Source organism: Crocuta crocuta, unplaced genomic scaffold, assembly GCF_008692635.1.
Source record: "Crocuta crocuta isolate KB4526 unplaced genomic scaffold, BGI_CrCroc_1.0 scaffold72, whole genome shotgun sequence".
In the NCBI taxonomy this organism is placed as follows: Eukaryota; Metazoa; Chordata; class Mammalia; order Carnivora; family Hyaenidae; genus Crocuta; species Crocuta crocuta.
The window spans coordinates 723,856-743,104 of NW_027529427.1; the positions used below are offsets into that span (position 1 = coordinate 723,856).

General features: G+C 41.4%; 1 protein-coding gene across 1 annotated transcript in view; it reads left to right on the plus strand.

Annotated features, from left to right (window-relative positions):
* The window catches only part of LOC144227346 (alpha-2-macroglobulin-like), a 48,709-nt gene extending 33,995 nt beyond the window's left edge, over positions 1 to 14,714 (plus strand). Inside the window, 15 exon segments of the mRNA XM_077758961.1 lie at positions 838 to 921; positions 1,199 to 1,375; positions 1,890 to 1,977; positions 3,682 to 3,838; positions 4,211 to 4,285; positions 4,922 to 5,102; positions 7,322 to 7,545; positions 8,946 to 9,164; positions 9,331 to 9,458; positions 10,545 to 10,595; positions 10,597 to 10,627; positions 11,939 to 12,007; positions 13,459 to 13,561; positions 14,255 to 14,296; positions 14,634 to 14,714. Coding sequence (XP_077615087.1) covers positions 838 to 921; positions 1,199 to 1,375; positions 1,890 to 1,977; positions 3,682 to 3,838; positions 4,211 to 4,285; positions 4,922 to 5,102; positions 7,322 to 7,545; positions 8,946 to 9,164; positions 9,331 to 9,458; positions 10,545 to 10,595; positions 10,597 to 10,627; positions 11,939 to 12,007; positions 13,459 to 13,561; positions 14,255 to 14,296; positions 14,634 to 14,650 — 1,646 coding nt within the window. The 3' untranslated portion in view covers positions 14,651 to 14,714.
* The last annotated feature ends 4,535 nt before the right edge of the window (positions 14,715 to 19,249 follow it).

Consider the following 19,249-nt stretch of genomic DNA (forward strand, 5'->3'; position numbering starts at 1 on the left):
CATATTTTCTGTGTGATAGGATCACTTAGTATGAAATCTATCCTATTAGCAAATGGACATTTAAGTGTTCAGTATGGTATTGTTAATAGCAGGCATTGTTCTACGCAAGAGATCTCTACAGCGTAACCTTCCTGCATGACTGAAATTTTGTACCCTCTGACTAAAGTTTCAATATTAATTTCATGAGGAAGGGGATGCAGCATGAAGGTAAATGCTACATTTCTCTTTCATCGTCATGCAATTCACCAATCCGGAAATGGCAGTACATGTATGCCTATCAACAGCAATTATTTTATGTTCAGTGAGTCAGACACTGTTCACCTTCACCCCCAGGCTCAATGTCTCGGGCTCCCCTAAGAGTACTGTCTTCATAGCTGTGACATTTGAGGGCAGTAAAGACAGCATTATTGCAAGAATTTGGAAATTTCAGAGATTTCTCCTTTGCTTATATATATTAGGGTTTTTTTTTCAAACAACTGTCGAGTAAGGCGGTTATGGATAGATCCTAAACGAATCATCTTGTGATAACCATCTCATGCTAGCCACAGAACGGTCACAACAGAGTCACAACGTTAGGGGACTTGTGAATTTGTAGCCTTTGGAATGCACTCTACATACAGGGAGGAAAGAGGAATGGGAAAAGAGAATTTCTGGAAATCTCAGAATCCCGTTCATACACATTTAAGATATTTTTTTAAAAAAAGGGACATATTGAAAGAGGGACGACTTTTCAGAAGTTTAAGGAAGGCACAGTTGTGGCTTCTGTGTTTTGGAGCTCTTCAGGAAGACATATAGCAGAGACAAGTTTCATTACGGCTTATTTGTCTGTTTCTCTAGGTTCTGGAGCGTCCGAACAACTATCTCTGAAGCTGCCACTGAATGTGGTAGAAGAATCTGCCCGAGCCTCCGTCTCAGTATTGGGTGAGCTCCAGCCCTGGGACTTGTTCTGCTATATGGGCAGTTTTTACTGTATTTCTTTCCCATAAATACTCAAAATAACAGCTATAATTTTAACTTCATTCTTACTCCCTTCTTCAGGCTTGTTCATTGCTCTCAATCATACTTCCGTCCCTGGACAACTCACCCTTGCTAAGAATCTTCATTTTCCAGCATTCCTAAAGTTATTCATTTCTTCCTAAGGACTCGGATTGATTATAATCCATAAGCTTTATGACATCTCATCTCTCCCATTCTCTAGGAGATATCTTGGGCTCTGCCATGCAAAATATACAAAATCTCCTCCAAATGCCCTACGGCTGTGGTGAACAGAATATGGTCCTCTTTGCTCCTAACATCTACATTCTGAATTATCTAAATAATACACAACAGTTGACTCCAGAGGTCAAGTCCAAGGCCATTGGCTACCTCAATAATGGTGAGCGATCAAGCGAGTGAGTGAAACCTTTGCAGTGTCATTTTAACAATTGACTGGATTTCCCAATAGCCTTGACTTACTTATCAATTCTATAACGTGTTGGCTTATCATAGTATCATAGTTACTTTGATACAAACGCTGTGACTGCTAATTTTATGGTAACTATGCAGGGTCCATCCCCCCATAAATGTTTAGGACTCAGACCCTTCTAATATATGACAGCAGAATTTAAGAAATGTCACCAAAGGGATGCCTGGATGGTCTGAATCTCGCAGTTTGTGGGTTCGAGCCCCACATCAGGCTCTCAGCTGTCAGTACGGAGCCTGCTTGGGAGCCTCTGCCCTCTCTCTCTCTATGCCCCTCTCCCACTTGTGTGCTCTCTCTATCAAAATAAATGTTTTTTTTTTTTAATTTAAAAAGAAAGAAATACCACCAGAGACTGAGGGATTTTGGTAATTTTTCTGGCCACAACACATACTGTCTGTCATACTGTTTCATTAACCTTCTTTTCCAGGTTACCAGAGACAGCTGAACTATAAGCACTATGATGGCTCCTATAGCACCTTTGGGGAACAACATGGCAGGGGTGAGGGCAATACCTGGTAAGGGATAGACAGCTTTTTGAGCTCCTGTTTCTGTACCAGCTCTTGTACATATATTATCACAAGTATATTCACAGTAACCTTATCAGATATGTATTATTAAATGTATAGTTGGTTACACTTGACACCTATATCAAGACTAGCGAGATAACCAGCAGAAAGGCTGACACTCAAATACATGTATGTTAGATCTGTCCCAAAATTCATCCTGTTAATAGTAACAAGGGTATTCTTTCTAAAACAGCTATTTTTGGGAAGGCTCTTGGGTGGCTCAGTCAGTTAAGCACCTGATTCTTGATTTCGGCTAAGGTCATGATCTCATGGTTTGTGAGTTCGAGCCCTGAATCAGGCTCTGTGCTGACAGCTCAGAGCCAGCTTGGGATTTTCTCTCCCTCTCTCTGACCCTCCCCCACTTGTGCTCTCTCTCTCTCTTTCTCTCTCTCTCAAAATAAATAAACTTCTAAAAAATAGAGTAACATTTAAAAAGAATAATAGTAAAATAAAATAACTATTTTGGGTGGGGGGGGCACCTGGCTTGCTTAATCAATAGAGCATGTGATATTTGACCTCGAGTTGAAAGTTTGAGCTCCATGTTGGGTGTAGAGATTACTTAAAATCTTTTTGACAATAATAATAAAATTGGGGTGCCTGGGTGGCTCAGTCAGTTAAGCGTCCAACTTCAGCTCAGGTCATGATCTCACAGTGTGTGAGTTCAAGGCCTGTGTCAGGTTCTATGCTTACAGCTCAGAGCCTGAAGCCTGCTTCAGATTCTTTTGTCTCCCTCTCTCTCTCTGCCCCTCCCCCACTCATGCTCTGTCTCTCTGTCTCTCTCTCCATCAAAAATTAAATAAACATTTATAAAATTTTTTAAATGATAAAATAAAATAGTTATTTTTAAGTGGCTATTTTTTTCTAAAATAGCTCCCATAACCATGAGTTTGTAAATAATATGGCCAGAAGCCCCTGGGTGGCTCAGTCAGTTAAGCGTCCAACTCCGGCTCAGGTCATGATCTCACAGTTCATGGGTTCTAGCCCTGCATCAGGCTCTGTGCTGACAGCTAGCTCAGAGCCTGGAGCCTGCTTCAGATTCTTTGTCTCCCTCTCTCTCTGACCCTCCCCTGCTCACACTGCCTCTCTCTCTCTCTCTCTCTCTCAGAAATAAATAAAACATTTAAAAAAATTTTTAAATAAATAATATGGCCAGTGAACATGTCATATGACTTTTAGATAAATCATATTAACTTCAATTTATGGTATTTTTTAGATCATACTCATCTTGACTGAGAACAAATTCACTCATAGGAAGAAAAAAATGAGGAGGACCCAGTGACATGAAACGCTTTAAAATCCCCAAGGCAAAGCAAAGCAGTTAGAAGTTACTACAGTCTTCTGTAGAAGATTCTGCCATGTACTCTTTAAAGAGAAGAAAGATGGAAAGCCTTACTCAAATAAGTAAAAATAAGTAACCCTAGAAGAACATTAGAACATGACTCACTGTAGCAAAGAGTAAATGAATCAACAAGGAAATACTAGATCTAGCAGATTAATCAAGCAGTCTAAAGGAGGCGGGAGTTCTAAATATCCATGCATACCTGTCAAGTGACTAACCTCAATGCAAATGCTGTCATGTGAAGCATGTTACTGTGACACAGTTATAAAACTATTGTAACGACATGATATCATTATTGCCTCCCTCCTGCTCAGGCTCACCGCCTTTGTACTGAAGACTTTTGCCCAGGCTCGAGCCTACATCTTCATCGATGAGGCACACATCCACCAAGCCCTCATGTGGCTCTCTCAAAAGCAGAAGGACAATGGCTGTTTCAGGAGCTCTGGATCTCTGCTTAACAATGCCATTAAGGTGAGGTGCTCATGGAATTACCTTTGATCTGTCCATCCTGATGTCTACAAGGAGATGAGGAGAGGAAGTAATAATATAGGAATCCCTTAAGAAAGAGAAAGAAAGAAAGAGAGAGAGAGAGGGAGAGAGAGAGAGGGAGGGAGGGAGGAAGAAAGAAAGGAAGGAAGGAAGAAAGAAAGGAAGAGAGAGAAAGAAATTCTGGATAGTACCAAGAAGGAGGGGATGGAACGTAGGTTGATTGTGCTCATTTGCCCCCAAGGGGATGCATATGAGTAAGGATACATTCCATGACACACAAGGAACTGATTAAGAGCATTCTCAGAAGTTAAAGTAATCAAATCTCTCTCTCTCTTGACCCCCCCATACTTACAGGGTGGAGTGGACGACGAAGTGACCCTCTCTGCCTATATCACCATCGCCTTTCTAGAGATTCATCTCCCCGCCACTGTAGGTACCACCTCATTCCCCTGCTGGGGTGTAGTTCTGGACGCAATGAAACCGCTGCCCTGCTGTCAGAGATATCACCTTACTACATGCCAAGGATCAGCTTTCCTTCTAGGCCAGGCCAGTGCTTCTCAGATCAATAGAAAATGTGGTCAATCCATTAAGAAAGATACACACTATCCCAGTGATGCCCCTAAGCTATTTCTCCCCTGAGATCTCCCACTACTGCCATATACACCCAAAATGAGTTCTAAAAATATGGCCTGTGTTCCTGCCTTATGAATGTGATAATAACATAAAAAATGACAATAGATGGGGGCACCTGGGTGGCTCAGTTGGTTAAGCGTCTCTCACTCTTGATTTTTAGCTCAGGTCATGAGCTCGCGGTTCATGGAATCGAGCCCCACATCAGGCTCTGCACTGACAGCATGGAGCCTGCTTGGGATTCTCTGTTTCTCCCTCTCTCTCTGCCCATCTCTCCCCCTCCTGAGAGGCTCTCAAAATAAATAAATGAACATTAAAAAAAAAAAAGCATGAGAATAGATGGACACATGCATTTGACAAATTATGCATGTTTATCTGAGAAAGCCAGTGTCCCTGTTCACATAGCTTGGTTCCCTCCTTGTTTTCCCTCCTCAGCACCCTGTTGTCCGCAACGCCCTGTTCTGCTTGGAGTCAGCCTGGAATTCAGCCAAGGAAGGACGCTATGAACAGCACATCTACACCACGGCACTGTTGGCCTATGCTTTTGCCCTGGTAGGTAACCAGGACCGGAGCAAGGAGATACTCCACTTACTTAATGAGGAAGCCGTGAAGGAAGGTGAGCAAACATCCCACACTCTCTACCTCCTGTGATAGCGTTCCCCTCTCTTCTTTTGTCTACATCATCACAAAATCTGGAATTTCTTAAGCAAGTCACACATCAGAAGCTAAGAGGCAGTGTACCATAGTAGTGAGAAGATCAGCCTCTGCAGACTAGCTCCAAAATGTTTTGACCTGTGTGACCTTGGGCAGGTCGCTTCACTTGTCTGTGTTTCCTTACTGATGATTATCCTTCTTCAGTAAGATGGGGATAATAATAGTGTTCACCAGGGCTCCTGGACGTCTCAGTCAGGTGAACATCCGACTTCAGCTCAGGTCATGATCTCACGGTTCGTGAGTTCAAGCCCCACATCAGGCTTGCTACTGTCAGTGCAGAGCCTGCTTCAGATCTTCTGACCCCTTCTTTATCTGCCCCTCGATCTGTCTTTCTCAAAAATAAATAAAACATTTTTTAATTAAAAAATATGTAGTATTTACCTCATAGGGGGTGTGTCAATATTAAACTAAATAATATATGAAAAGCATTTAGTAGACTATATTGGTACATAGTAAGTGCTGTAAAGTATTAGCTATTATAATTACAATGTACATTCTTAATATATACCTAATCCTCACCTGGTGTATCCTATCATCTTAAACATAAGAAAGGACTGAAGGAGGGGTGCCTGGGTGGCTTAGTTGGTTAAGCGTCTGACTTTGCCTCAGGTCATGATCTCATGGTTTGTGGATTCGAACCCCACATCGGCTCTGTGCTGACAGCTAGCTCACAGCCTGGAGCCTGTTTCAGATTCTATGTCGCCCTCTCTCTCTCTGCCCCTCCTCTGCTCACGCTGTCTCTCTCTCTCTCTCTCTCTCAGAAATAAAGAAAACATTTAAAAAATTTTTTTAAACAAAGGACTGAAGGAAAGTAACCCCATGAATAAATTCTGGTATTTTATGCTCATATCACAAGTCTGATCATGTTGACAAATCTATTCATATTCATATAGTACTTCTAGGTATACAATAGTCTATAGGAGGGGCCAAAAAAATAGAAAATGCAAATGATAATATTTTATACAATAAAATATATTCTACCTTTCCCCCTTAACACCTCCATTAATTGTTTCTGCTTGTACTGGGAATGTTTCAGATATACAAAAAGGCGTAAACCACTTTACACATCCCTCCCAGCTTAAGAAATACAAAATTACTAATGCAGGAAAAATTCTGTGTACCCCTCCCACCCCCTGAAGGTAACCATTACCCTGAATTGGTCATTACCATTTCTAGGGACTTCTTTATTTTTACTATATATATATATATTCCTAAACAATATTCAAAATTTTTATGTGTCCTTCATCTTTAAATAAACTATCACACTTTTGAGTATTTCTGCATCTCGTTTTCTTGTCTATTTGTCTGCCTTCTGTTTCTTAAGTTCAACATTGTGCTAATAGAAGTCCCCTACTGAGCGCCTGTAGCTCTAGTTCATGGTTTTCACTGCCGCATAATATATTGTAATATATAGATAAACCATGACTTATATTAAAGAGTCTCTCCTCATATGTTTTGCTTCCTAACTGTTGCTATTGCAAACCATGCCGCGGTGAACACTCACATATATGTCTCCTTGTGCGAGTGTGTGAGCTCCCATTAGTTCTACTGTGCGAAGTGAATTGTGGATCAGTAGGCCAAGCACAGCTTCCCCTATGCTGGATATTCCCACATTGTTCTCCGAAGAGTAATTTACTTCCCACAGCACTGTAAATCCATGCCCAATATTTCACACCCTTGACGGCCTTTGGCATTTTAAGGATTGCTGTATTTTTTTGTCCCTAATGACTGTTAACTCCATTATCTCATATCACCTGCTATCCTCACAAGAACTCTCAAGAGGAAAACTTGTAGAAAATTTAACAATCCCCGGATAAGGTCTGGATAACATCAGAAACAAGACATCACCACAGTCAGTGAACTAACTCCCACACTATTTCTCCCCAACAACCCGGTCGATCATAGCAATGATTTGACAACTGAGGTGGCTGTGGGCTTATGACTTAGCAACATTTTCTGCCTTAGGCTGACTGAAACAAACCACGTTCAGATTCATACAGAAGGAAACGCATCTAGATAAGGTATAAGGGAATATAATTGGAATGTACCCCTCACTTAAGCTCTGGCTTAAATTAAATATGAGTATGGAGTCACTCACAAGTCTCTTTTTCTCATCTCCAGTTGATTCCATCCACTGGGAGCGACCTCAGAAACCCAGGGCACTGGTGGAGCATTTTTATCAACCCCAGGCTCCCTCAGCTGAGGTGGAGATGACGTCCTATGTGCTCCTTGCTCACCTCATAGCTCACGGTGCCCCGACCTCCGAACAGCTGACTTCCGCCGCGGGCATCGTGAGGTGGATCCTAAAGCAACAGAATGCCCACGGGGGCTTCTCCTCCACCCAGGTCTGTGTTTGCCAGAAACTTTTACTTCACCTTCGGGGAACAAAAGTTCTGAACAAGATAGAAAGACATGCAGGAAGAAAAACTGAAGATGAGAATAACTTGAGGAAAATATTATTGGTATTCAGGGAGAGTGAGAAATGAATAAAAATGAAAGTCAAAGAGGGCAAAAAGAAAATTCCTGCAGTTCTGGCACCCCGTCCCTGTTATCATCGCAGTCCCCTCTTCCCAATAAAAAAAAAACTCTACCTCTCTAAAGAAATGAGACCCTATATGCAATGGCCACAGCAGAATGACTTTTAAACATCTATCTTCTGGAATCTTCTGGAAGTTCTAAGAATTCCTTTCATAATGTTCTCAGGAGCGCTACTCACTATTCACTATTCACCTCTTACTATACAAATATTTGTTCACGAGCAGCACAAAGAACTTACTTTATTATGCCAACATCCTAAGCCTATCTTTAAATAAATCCATCGATATGTACACAGCAGGAAGTTTTATCTTCAGACAATTTAGGCTTATTTTTCCATACGAATGGAAAAAAATGGAATACTTTTATTACAACAGTTATTTTTTTTTAACTCTATTATTTAAAGAATGTCATTCAGGTTCAATGCTGATGAGCACTGAGAATATGATATGCAAGGGTGAGAAGAATCCAGACTTCTGGTAATAAAGGGAGAGCTAAAAAATGCCAATAAATCAAGAAGGTAATTATGGCTGCAAAGGTCCTTGGGTTTTCTCAGGGCACTGAACTCAGCAGCAGAGCAGAGTTAAATTTGGGGTGAGAGGCAGACTGATCTTTGGTTGAGTGGTGGCAGTCACGACCACAGTTATCAAGTAAGTATCTTAGACAAATAGCTAAGGCCAATTAATGAGTCCCATTCACATATATTTTCCACATCCCATATGCCACAAATATTTATAGATAGGAAACAATCGATTTTCTGAGAAATAAAATAAGCTTCTGAAGCATACAATCTGGGGCGCTGGGTGGCTCAGTTGGTTAAGCGTCTGACTTTGACTCAGGTCATGATCTCATGGTTCGTGGGTTCGAGCCCCACATCGGGCTTAGTGCTGACAGCTCAGAGCCTGGAGCCTGTTTCAGATTCTGTGTCTCCCTCTCTCTCTGCCCCTCCCCTGCCCAAGTTTATCTATGTCTCTCAAAAAAATGAATTTAAAAAAAACAAACATTTTGAAAAAAAAGCATACAGTCCAAGGTAGATATGTGAATGTTACAGCTCTATCTGTGGTATCTATCTAAGGATTCTAATCAATCTTGGAATTAGAACTCCAATATTTAAGTAGCAAGGGATGCGGGAAAGAGGACATCAAAGCCCCTCTTGGGGCCCTCAAAAGGTTACTGAACCTATACAGGTTCTCTCACTCGCCTCTTCCAGGACACAGTGGTGGCTCTCCATGCCTTGTCCAAGTATGGGGAAGCCACATTCACCAGGAGCGAGGAGCCTGCACAGGTGACCATCCAATACTCAGGGACGGTTCTCAAAAAATTCCAAGTGGACAGCAACAACCGTCTGTTACTACAGCCGACTTCATTGCCAAAGGTGCCTGAAGAGTACACCGTGACAGTGACTGGAGAAGGATGTGTCTACCTCCAGGTAAGACTCTCGGGGCCCAAGGGGACAGAGGGCCACCCAGGAACCGTTCGCACTGAAAATTCCTATCTCAGCCAATGACAGGGCAACACAGAGAAAAAGAGGAAGAAGTTTGGAGAAGTTCTGTCACCAAAGGAACACAGATTTTTTTGTCTTTGATGTCCCACAGACATCCTTGAAATACAACATTCTGCCAGGAAAGGAAGAATCCCCAATTGCTTTGGACGTGCAGACTCTGCCCCAAATTTGCGAGGGACCCAAAGCCCACATCAGCTTCCAGATCTCGCTGAATGTCAGGTGAGACCTCTGACAGGATCATCTACTTCTGGGCATAACAACCTGTCTTCGTACTGGAGCTCCTCCGTAAGCTGGGTGCTGAGGCAATAAATGTTCGCGCTACACTTATTGTAAAAGCAATGTGTCTTCCTGTCAATACAGAATTTCTTCATGATGGGATATACGTTGTGCCTCCCTCACCTCCAGGATCGATGATTGGGAAGCCTCCTTATCAAAAAGTTAATTCCCCTCAGTAATAACTAAGAAAAGAACATTAACCTTGGCCTCTGACCTGAATTCCTGGTTAATTCTAAACGTAATGGAATTCATCCTGTCGTAATGAGACGCTATATTATTCTTGCTCGCTCCAGGGCAGAGATGGAGAACTCCCCAAATATCTGAATAGGACGATGTAGTGACTCTCTGGTTAGAATTCCTACTGGCAATAAATAAATCTCAGATGAGACACGAAATAATCGATAGGCATATACACACGGCAACATTCAAGTAGCTCCAGGGCTTACAAAAAACTGTATCTGTCCACAAGAATATTCCTGTGGGTATTCTATTTAGGTCAAAAGTTAATAGTATAAGTAACAAATAACGGGCAGAGATTAGAGGTCTCAGGCCCAGCTATGCATCACTCACAGAGCTCCCTTGAATTCCGGAGTCTTTTTTTTTAATGTATTATTTATTTCTGAGAGAAAGAAGAGAGAGAGTCAGCGTGAGCAGGGGAGGATCAGAGAGAGAAGGGGACACAGAATCTGAAGCAGGCTCCAGGCTCTGAGCTGTCAGCACAGAGCCCAAGGCAGGGCTCAAACCCACAAAGCGTGGAATCATGACCTGAGCCAAAGTCGGATGTTTAACTGACTGAGCCACCGAGGCGCCCCATAAATTCCAGAGTCTTGAGTCCACACACATGAAATACTGATTCATCAGGTCCATGGTAAAGCTTGGTCACTGTGGCTTTAACAAGCTCCCTGGATATTCCAGTGCACAACCGTCTTCCACTTGGGGTGGGTATTTAGGAAGGCTTCCATGTACTTTTGAGGGCTGGGAGGGCTTACTGTGGACAGCCCTAATTTCCTTTCTCCCCCAAATCTTCAGTTGCACTGGGAGCCGCCCCACCTCCAACATGGTGATTGCTGATGTGAAGATGGTTCATTCCCCTGAAACCAGCAGTGAAAATGGTAGGTCTATTCTCAGTCCGGAAGACTCTGTTTTATTTAATGTTTTGTGTATCTCCAGACTAAGAAAAAATTAAAATATTTTAAATCAACTTCTCCTAAAGACTAATACTTTCTTCAAATCAGAAATATAATTTAGGGTGTTTGTATGCAGGTTTTTTGATGTGTGTTTTTTTCCTCATTGAACTTTGCTTTCATGGGTTTCAAAATTCTGTGAATAGGTTTTTGGTCAAGTTGTACCTATTAAAAGGTACTTATTTTAGGGGCGCCTGGGTGGCTCAGTTGGTGAGGTGTCCAACTTTGGGTCAGGTCATGATCTCAGTTTGTGGGTTCGAGCCCCGCATCGGGCTCTGTGCTGACAGCTCAGAGCCTGCAGCCTGCTTTGGATTCTATGTCTCCCTCTTTCTCTGCACTCTCCCCCCAGCTCTCACTCTGCCTGTCTCTCTCTCAAAAATAAACATTAAAAATTTTTTTAAAAAGTGCTTATTTTAAAAAGCTAATAAAACATACACACTCACAAATGACTGGTGCATAAAATATTCTGCCTTCCTTCTGAAGGTTTTATGAGGCATTATTATCATTAACTGGTCTTTTAAACTCAAATGGCCAATGGAGACAAACGGTTCTGAGATCATCCTTCCACCACTGATTAAGGCCAGTGTGGCAGGTATTAGGGATAATATTCATGTAGCCTCCTCAGCCTTCCCGGCAGACATGGTGACCTTCCCAGATGCAGTGGACTTTTCATCCACTGCTTCGTTGATACCCACAGGGACTGTCTGTCTCATTGCACAAACAGCTCTCTTCAAGGAGTCACAACTACCAGAAGAAGGATATCAGCACATTCCTGGAGCTTAGACTCTTAAGATAAAGCTTTGGGACCAGTGGAAAAAATATATGAAAATAACCGATGGACATAAACTAGGAGTATTATGAAAGTTCAGAGGAAAACGAGATTGCTATAAATTAGAGCAAGCAAAAAAAAAAAAAAAGTTAAAAAAAAACCCCTCTTTCATGAAGGAATAGAATGTAAACTGAACATTCAAATATGGAAAATTCCCAAGTTTAGGATGTTTATTTCATGTTTCTGCAGATATATCAACTTTACACCTAGGTCATGTGCCATGCTAACATTAAATGCTGTACCTCAAGTATCTTTCATTTTTAATTTAAAAACATTATCATTTTTACTTAGAAAAATAATTTGAAGACACTACCCTTGGGCTTAATTTGGTAATCAAAATTTTCTTTTCTCTGGTGTCCCCAAAGGCTTCATCTGTTTATTAACATTTGTGATGTGTTAATTTTCTCCAGCTTGAAAAATCTAACCACGTGAGTCGAACAGAAGTTAGCAACAACCATGTTTTGATTTATCTGGATAAGGTGAGAGCTCTGCCATTCTATTGTAAAAAAAATATATATAGATAATACTCCTTCTAAGGGAGTTATAATAATCCTATCCTAAGGGAAGTGAATGAAGACATTTTGGAGATATCACCTGATGGCAAAAATTTGAGCATTCTAGGGGTCCCTGGCTGGCTTAGTTAAGTGTCCAGCTCTTGATTTTGACTCAGGTCATGATCTCACAGTTCATGAGATCAAGCCCCATGTCAGGTTCTGCACTGGCAGAGGGATTCTCTCTCTCTTTCTCTCTTTCTGCCTCTCCCCTGATTGTGCTGCCTCTCTCAAAATAAATAAATCAACATTTAAAAAAGTGAGTGTTCTAATATTAATTCCAGTAAATATTCTCCTCTCCTTTATTCACATTTCATGTGAGACAATGGGAAGAAATGGCTTATTATAATATTGGGATATGAATATTTCTAGGGCCTCATAAACAAGAAATTCTCTATACAATGTGTTTATTATGTCAATAACCTATTTGGAAAATATTGAGTAATGTAAGGAAGAAACACAACGGTAAACCCAATAGTTTCTTCCTTATGTTATTACGCCAACATCAATTCCTATATTGATGTTGATACATCAATTATATATTATATCTCAAATATATCAACTATACAATTGACACCTCAATTATTATATCAACACCACATCAGCAATTAAAAAGGGGAAAATACTGTCTACCTCAGCAAGGATGTACCAAAAAATGATAAAATCAGTCCACCCATAAACCAATCTCATTTTATAGTTGTATAATCTAACATAATTTGTTCATTCATATATTAATGGATGATATTGTTTACAAACTTTATGAAATTTTAGTAAGGCTGTAATGATCAACCTTTCTATATTCCTCTTCGAGTTGACACAGTATTTCTATGAGATAAAGAAGTAAAACTATCCCAAATCTCTTGATATGTGAAAATGGACATTGCCATTCAATCAATAAAATCATATATCATTCACCCCCTGTAAAAAGAGCCCATGTACTAGCATTTATAGGAATATATGAATTGATTGGATTATTTAAGAAAAATTTTGGGGGCGCCTGGGTGGCTTAGTCGGTTAAGCGTCCAACTTTCGCTTAGGTCATGATCTCGCGGTTCGTGGGTTCGAGCCCCGCGTCCGGCTCTGTGCTGACTGCCAGCTCAGAGCCTGGAGCCTATTTCAGTCTGTGACTCCCTCTCTCTCTGACCCTCCCCTGCTCACGCTGTCTCTCTCTCTCTCTCTCTCCTAGAAATAAAACATAAAGAAAAAAATTAAAAAAAAAAGAAAAATTTTAGAATTTTTCATTTATTCTGGGAACATTCTACTACTTGAGGAAGCTGTCAGTTGATCAAAAGGGTTATTTTCCCCCAAGAAAGTAGATGATTATTTAAACTCATTCGAAGAAGAGAGAAGAAAACTTTTAATTCCCTTTTGCTTTCTAGGTGACAAATCAGATACTGAGCTTGACCTTCAGTGTTCTGCAAGACATCCCAGTAAGAGACCTGAAGCCAGCCATAGTGAAGGTCTACGATTACTATGAGACAGGTAAGTGTGAACAACTTCCACATAGAAATTAAATTTCTTTTTTTTTTTTTAATTTCTAGAGAGAGAGAGAGTGCAAACTTGGGAGCAGAGCAGAGAGAGAGAGGGAATCCCAAGCGGGTTTCACGCTCAGTGCAGAGCCCAAGGCAGAGCTCGATCCCACTACCATGAGATCATGACTTGAGCCGATATCAAGGGTTGGTCAATGAACTGACTGAGCCACCCATGCACCCCTAGAAATTAAACTTTTGATCACAGATATTTAGATTTGAGAAGTGTGTTGGGGCTCATTATGCTAACTGTTCTTATTACTTCATTTTGTCCCCAAGAAGTCTGATTCTTCTCTGTCTTCTATACATATATTGTAGAAACTATCGATTGTCTAAATATGTCAATTACTAAGACAAACCACCTGTAGGATATTTAGCTCCCTTTTCTTCAGATAACTCAATTATAAGACAACATGAGATTTAAATACAGATAACATTTGAACTGTCCTTCAGAAGTGTAGGGCAAAGAGAAATACAGCACAGTGTATTTGAAGAGTTAGCAACCTAAGACCATAAACAATGCATCAAATGGATGATACTGAAGTTTCTGATCCAAGTATTCCCATAAGGATTTTTTAATGGACCTGTCTCCCACTGATGTTTGCTTTCCGTCTCACTTCACCTAATGGCTTCTGTTTTTATTCAGATGAGTTTGCAGTTGCGGAGTACAGTGCCCCTTGCAGCAAAGGTAAGCAATGCACACGCTTTCCAAAGGCAGTCAGACCCCCTTTGGTTTGTCTCTCACATAACATAAAATTCTGGCTAAATATTTTTCATAGATATCGTCTTGCTCACAGTGCAACTTATTACTGAAAATTGCATTTCTTGGGAAAAGGCCACTGATGGTCAAGCTTTGGAGAGTTCATAGGATTACTTTTTGAATAATTCTAAGTAATAAATCTCACTTCCCACTATATTAATCAGGTTTCCTTGGGCACCTTGCTGCCCAGGTCTAAAGGACAGAATATTCATTGCTCAGGAAACCCACATCCCTCTTGATTTTTCTCTTCTTTCCACTATCACAGATCATGGAATTGCTTGAAGATCACGTCAATGAAAACTGCTTTGCTGGGATATCTGTCCCACAGACTCAGTTCTCTGTGGAAGAGAGGTTTTTTGGTATGTCTGAAGATGTGAGGAATAAACCTTTTTTTCTGGTCAGTCTTTATCACTGTTTCCTCATTCGTTCAATAAACATTATAACACTGCCATATAATTCCCAATAGAATCTTAAGATTAAAAATTCATAGCAATCAAGGGTTGAAGGACTTCAGAACATTAAGACTGTTACAGGGATGTTGGTCTGAGTAGGTTTCATTTGGGGCTTCAGGGGACGTATTGGATTATGTACTAGGATATGGTTACAGGAATACCCTAAGAAAAAGCTGGAGTGTGTTTTAGGAGAAAATATGACTGTCTTGGCTAGAAAAGACTTCCCTCATTAAAGGGAAATAATGAAATATGATGTTGGATAAGTTACATTGGGAGGCAGCATAACTAGTTAGAACTTCACCTGAACTAGGGTTACATGTCCTCAGTTAGAACCAGAACTGCCATTGATTGAGTGATCAATTTCAATAAAGGATGTCAGACTGAAAATGTTGAAGGGGTGATACATCAGAAACAATTTCTCTTAGAATAAAAAGTTGACAGAAACTAGCAGCCCAAATGAGGCTGTTATATTGGAGCATTTTCCCCCAGAACTTTAAGCCAGGTTCAAAGGATAGGTGTAAATTCAAGAAGCAATGCAGAGGCAGAAATCAGCATCCCCACAATGTCCAGTCTCTACATTTTCTTTGTAATAAGTATTGACATCATTTATTGTGTGGATACAGGAGCAGAAACTTCAAGAGTTTGTAGAGATGTCTGGAATAATTCTAGGAGTCCTGGTCTTCATTTGGGTTGGTTTGACAGAACTTGGGTGGTATCGGCTCAGAACTCTAAAGGACTTTGAAGTTCACGCATTCTTAGCTCTATCTCCAGATTGGGCAAAAGTAAAAGATAAAAGTTGTCACTGAACTCCATGCATTCAAGCCTCCCTTCTCTCAGCCCTACATGAATTCCAAACCACTTGCAAAGCTTCGATATCACTGTAGAGGCCCCACACAGAAGAGCTCACAGGACTGATGGAGCACAAGATTTATCCAGCACAAATTTGATAACCAGGACCAAGCTAAAGTCCTTCCAAAAAACAGGGAAGAAATGATTCTCCTAATGGTGAAGTGGTCAGGGACAGGGTTTCCCTCTTTGGAGAATCATCTCCCTTCCATATTTTATATAATTTTCAGTGTGATGTGGTGGAAAAAGCACATGTTTCCAAAGATGTGGAAAATGGAATTGTCTCAAAATTCAACTCTGCTATTTAGCACTTTACACAGTAATCTTACCCAGCACTTAACTCTTCTCACAACTCAGTTTTCTGATCTGTCTAAAAGGAGAATAATATCAACCTCCACTAGTGTGTATGAGGATGAAAAGACAAAGGTCCTCCACATAGTGGACCTCACTGGACACAGCGGGGCTGACTGGAGACAGCGGCCACTCCAGTTTCATCTGCAAAACGGGACTAGAAACAGCAACTACCTCAGGAGATAGGTGTGAGGAGTGCGCTTAGTCTCATTCTTGACACACAGGAACACTCAAAAACTGAATGGTAGCTATGTATTAAACAATCTTTTTATTTTATTTTTTAAAATTTATTTCTGAGAGAGAGAGAGAGAGAGAGAGACAGTGTGAGCAGGGGAGGGTCAGAGAGAGAGGGAGACACAGAATCTGAAACAGGCTCCAGGCTCTGAGCTGTCAGCACAGAACCGTATGCGGGGCTCAAACCCACGAACCATGAGATCATGACCTGAGCTGAAGTCGGACGCTTAACCGACTGAGCCACCCAGGCGCCCCTAAACGATCTTTTAAAGCCTGCCAGTAATAACATGATTTCTTCAAGGGAAATCTGTTCAGAAATGGAAAGGCTCAAGGCTGTTTTTGAGTAATGATAACAATGCACTTGGAGAGCAATTATCCACAAAAAAAGCAAACCTGAGGGGCACTTGGATGGCTCAGTTAGGTAGACGACCAACTCTTGATTTCCAATCAGATCATGATCTCATGGTCGTGAGATGGAGCCCCGTGTTAAGCTCCGCACTGACCGTGGAACTTGCTTAAGATTCTCTCTCTTCTTCGCCCTCTGCCCTGCCCCTTCTCTACTCACACCTCTCTCTCAAAAAACCATTCTCTGCCAGCAGGGCAGGGGAGGAGGGAAACAGGACTGAGGCTAGGGGGTTCTGGTTCCAGGACCCGCTAGACCTCGCATGTAAGACTCTGATGCCCAGCCAGCGCGGAGCCGCTAATGGTTCAAGATCCAACGTCAGGTCTCTATGTTCCCGCTCCAAACTCTAATTGTGCAGGTTCCCTCCTGTAAAACGTCCGCAGCCTCCCTCCCACCCTCATTGCCTTCCCCCTCAGCCATGTTGCCTCCGCCGCCCACCTGAAGGGCGGCTGTGTGCTCCGGAGCATTCTTGTCTCCAAACCAGTCACCAAATTGCAGCCAAAGTGTTCTTTGCAAAACTCACATTTTTTAAAGTTTATTTATTTATTTTGAGAGAGCACAAGCAGGGGAGGGGCAGAGAGAGGAAGAGAGAGAAAGAATCCCAAACAGGCTCTCCACTGTCAGCACAGGGCTCGATGTGGGGCTCGAATTCACAAACGGTGAAATCATGACCTGAGCTAAAACCTAGAGTCAGACACTCAACCCGCTGAGCCACTCAGGGGCTCAGAAAATTCACATTTTGTTGTAATCCTTCTTTGTTGAATGGCAATTGGTGGCTTCCCATTACGTTAGTCCACTGGTTCTTTCTAGCCTGTCAGGTCCCGCGTACTCCCCCTACCTTTTCAGGTCCCTCCGTCTTATCAGCTCCTGAGATGTACAAGACATTGCAGTAGGCCCTCAGCACGCACAAGTGAAGAGATCAGAGGAAGTCCTGCTACAGCCCAACAGGAGAGACCAGTGTCTAACTGGTGAAGTAATTACCTAATTAAAATGTAACGGGAGACCCCTGGGTGGCTCAGTCGGTTGAGCATCTGACTTCAGCTCAGGTCATGATCTCACAGTTCATGAGTTGGAGCCACACATTAGGCTCTGTGCTGACAGTGCTCTCATGCACTCTCTCTCAAAAGTAAATAAGCATTAAAATAAATAAATAATAAGCAAAATGGTAATGAATGACACCTAAGGAAGCAAGGGTGCTTGAGACCTCCTGGTGAAGGATGGGCCAGGTGGCTCACAGAGACTTTAACTCTCCACTCCTTCCCCAAATATTTCAGCATTGAGTAGGATATGCACACACATACATGCAATGGCAAGGAATGGGATGCTGTTTCTTTAAGAAATAAAAATATGATTAAAATGAAAACATACTTTTTAAATGACAAAGCAATTTATAAGCAGATTGATTGAAACCCCTATTGAAGCTTCAGTAGTGTTTTGTGCAAAAATGGAAAAACTCATCCTAAAATTCATATGGAATTTCAAGGGACCCTAAAGCCAAAACAATCTTTAAAACTAACATTTTAGGGGCACCTTGGTGACTCAGTTGGTTAAGCATCTGACTTCTGCTCAGGTCATATCTCAGTTTGTGGGTTCAAGCCCCACATCAGGCTCTGGGCTGACAGCTCAGAGCCTGGAGCCTGCTTCAGATGCTGTGTCTCCCTCTCTCTCAGCCTCTCCCCCACTCACACTCTGTCTCTGTCTCTCAAAAATGAATAAACATTAAAAAAAAAACTTTAAAAAGAAGAACATACTTAGAAGACTCACACATCCTGATTTCAAAACTTAAATACAAAGCTATAGCAACCAAAACAGTGTGGTCTGGCCACACTGTATCAGATGTATCAGTGAGATACAAATGAAAGCACAGAAATAAACCCTCATATTTACAGTCAATTGATTGTTTAACATTTTATTTCAAAGAGAGAGAGAGTGCAAATAGGGAAGAAGGGCAGAGGGAGAAAGAGAGAATGAGACAGGGCTCAATCTGAGGATTCTGGGATCATGACCTGAGCTGATATCAACCGAAGCTCTGAGTCACACCAGCGCCTCTATGGTCAATTGACTTTTTTTTTTGACAAGGATGCCAACACCATTCAATGTAAAAAGAAAAATCTCTTTAATAAATGGCATTGGAAAAACTGGATACCCAAATGCAAAAGAATGAAGACAGGCCCTGGTCTTCTATCATATACAAAAACTAACTCAAAATGCATCACAGACCTCCAATCCCTATCAAAATAACACCAGCATTCTTCACAGAGCTAGAACAAACAATCCTAAAATTTGTATGGAACCAGCAAAGACCCTGAATAGCCAAAGCAATCTTGAAAAGGAAAACCAAAGCTGGAAGCATCACAATCCTGGACTTCAAGCTGTATTACAAAGCTGTAGTCATCAAGACAGTATGGTACTGGCACAAAACAGGCACTCAGATCAATGGAACAGAATAGAAAACTGAGAAATAGATCCACAAACATATGGCCAACTAATCTTTGAAAAACAGGAAAGAATATACAGTGGAATAAAGACAGTCTCTTTAGCAAACGGTGCTAGGAAAACTGGACAGCAACATGCAGAAAAATGAACCTGGACCAT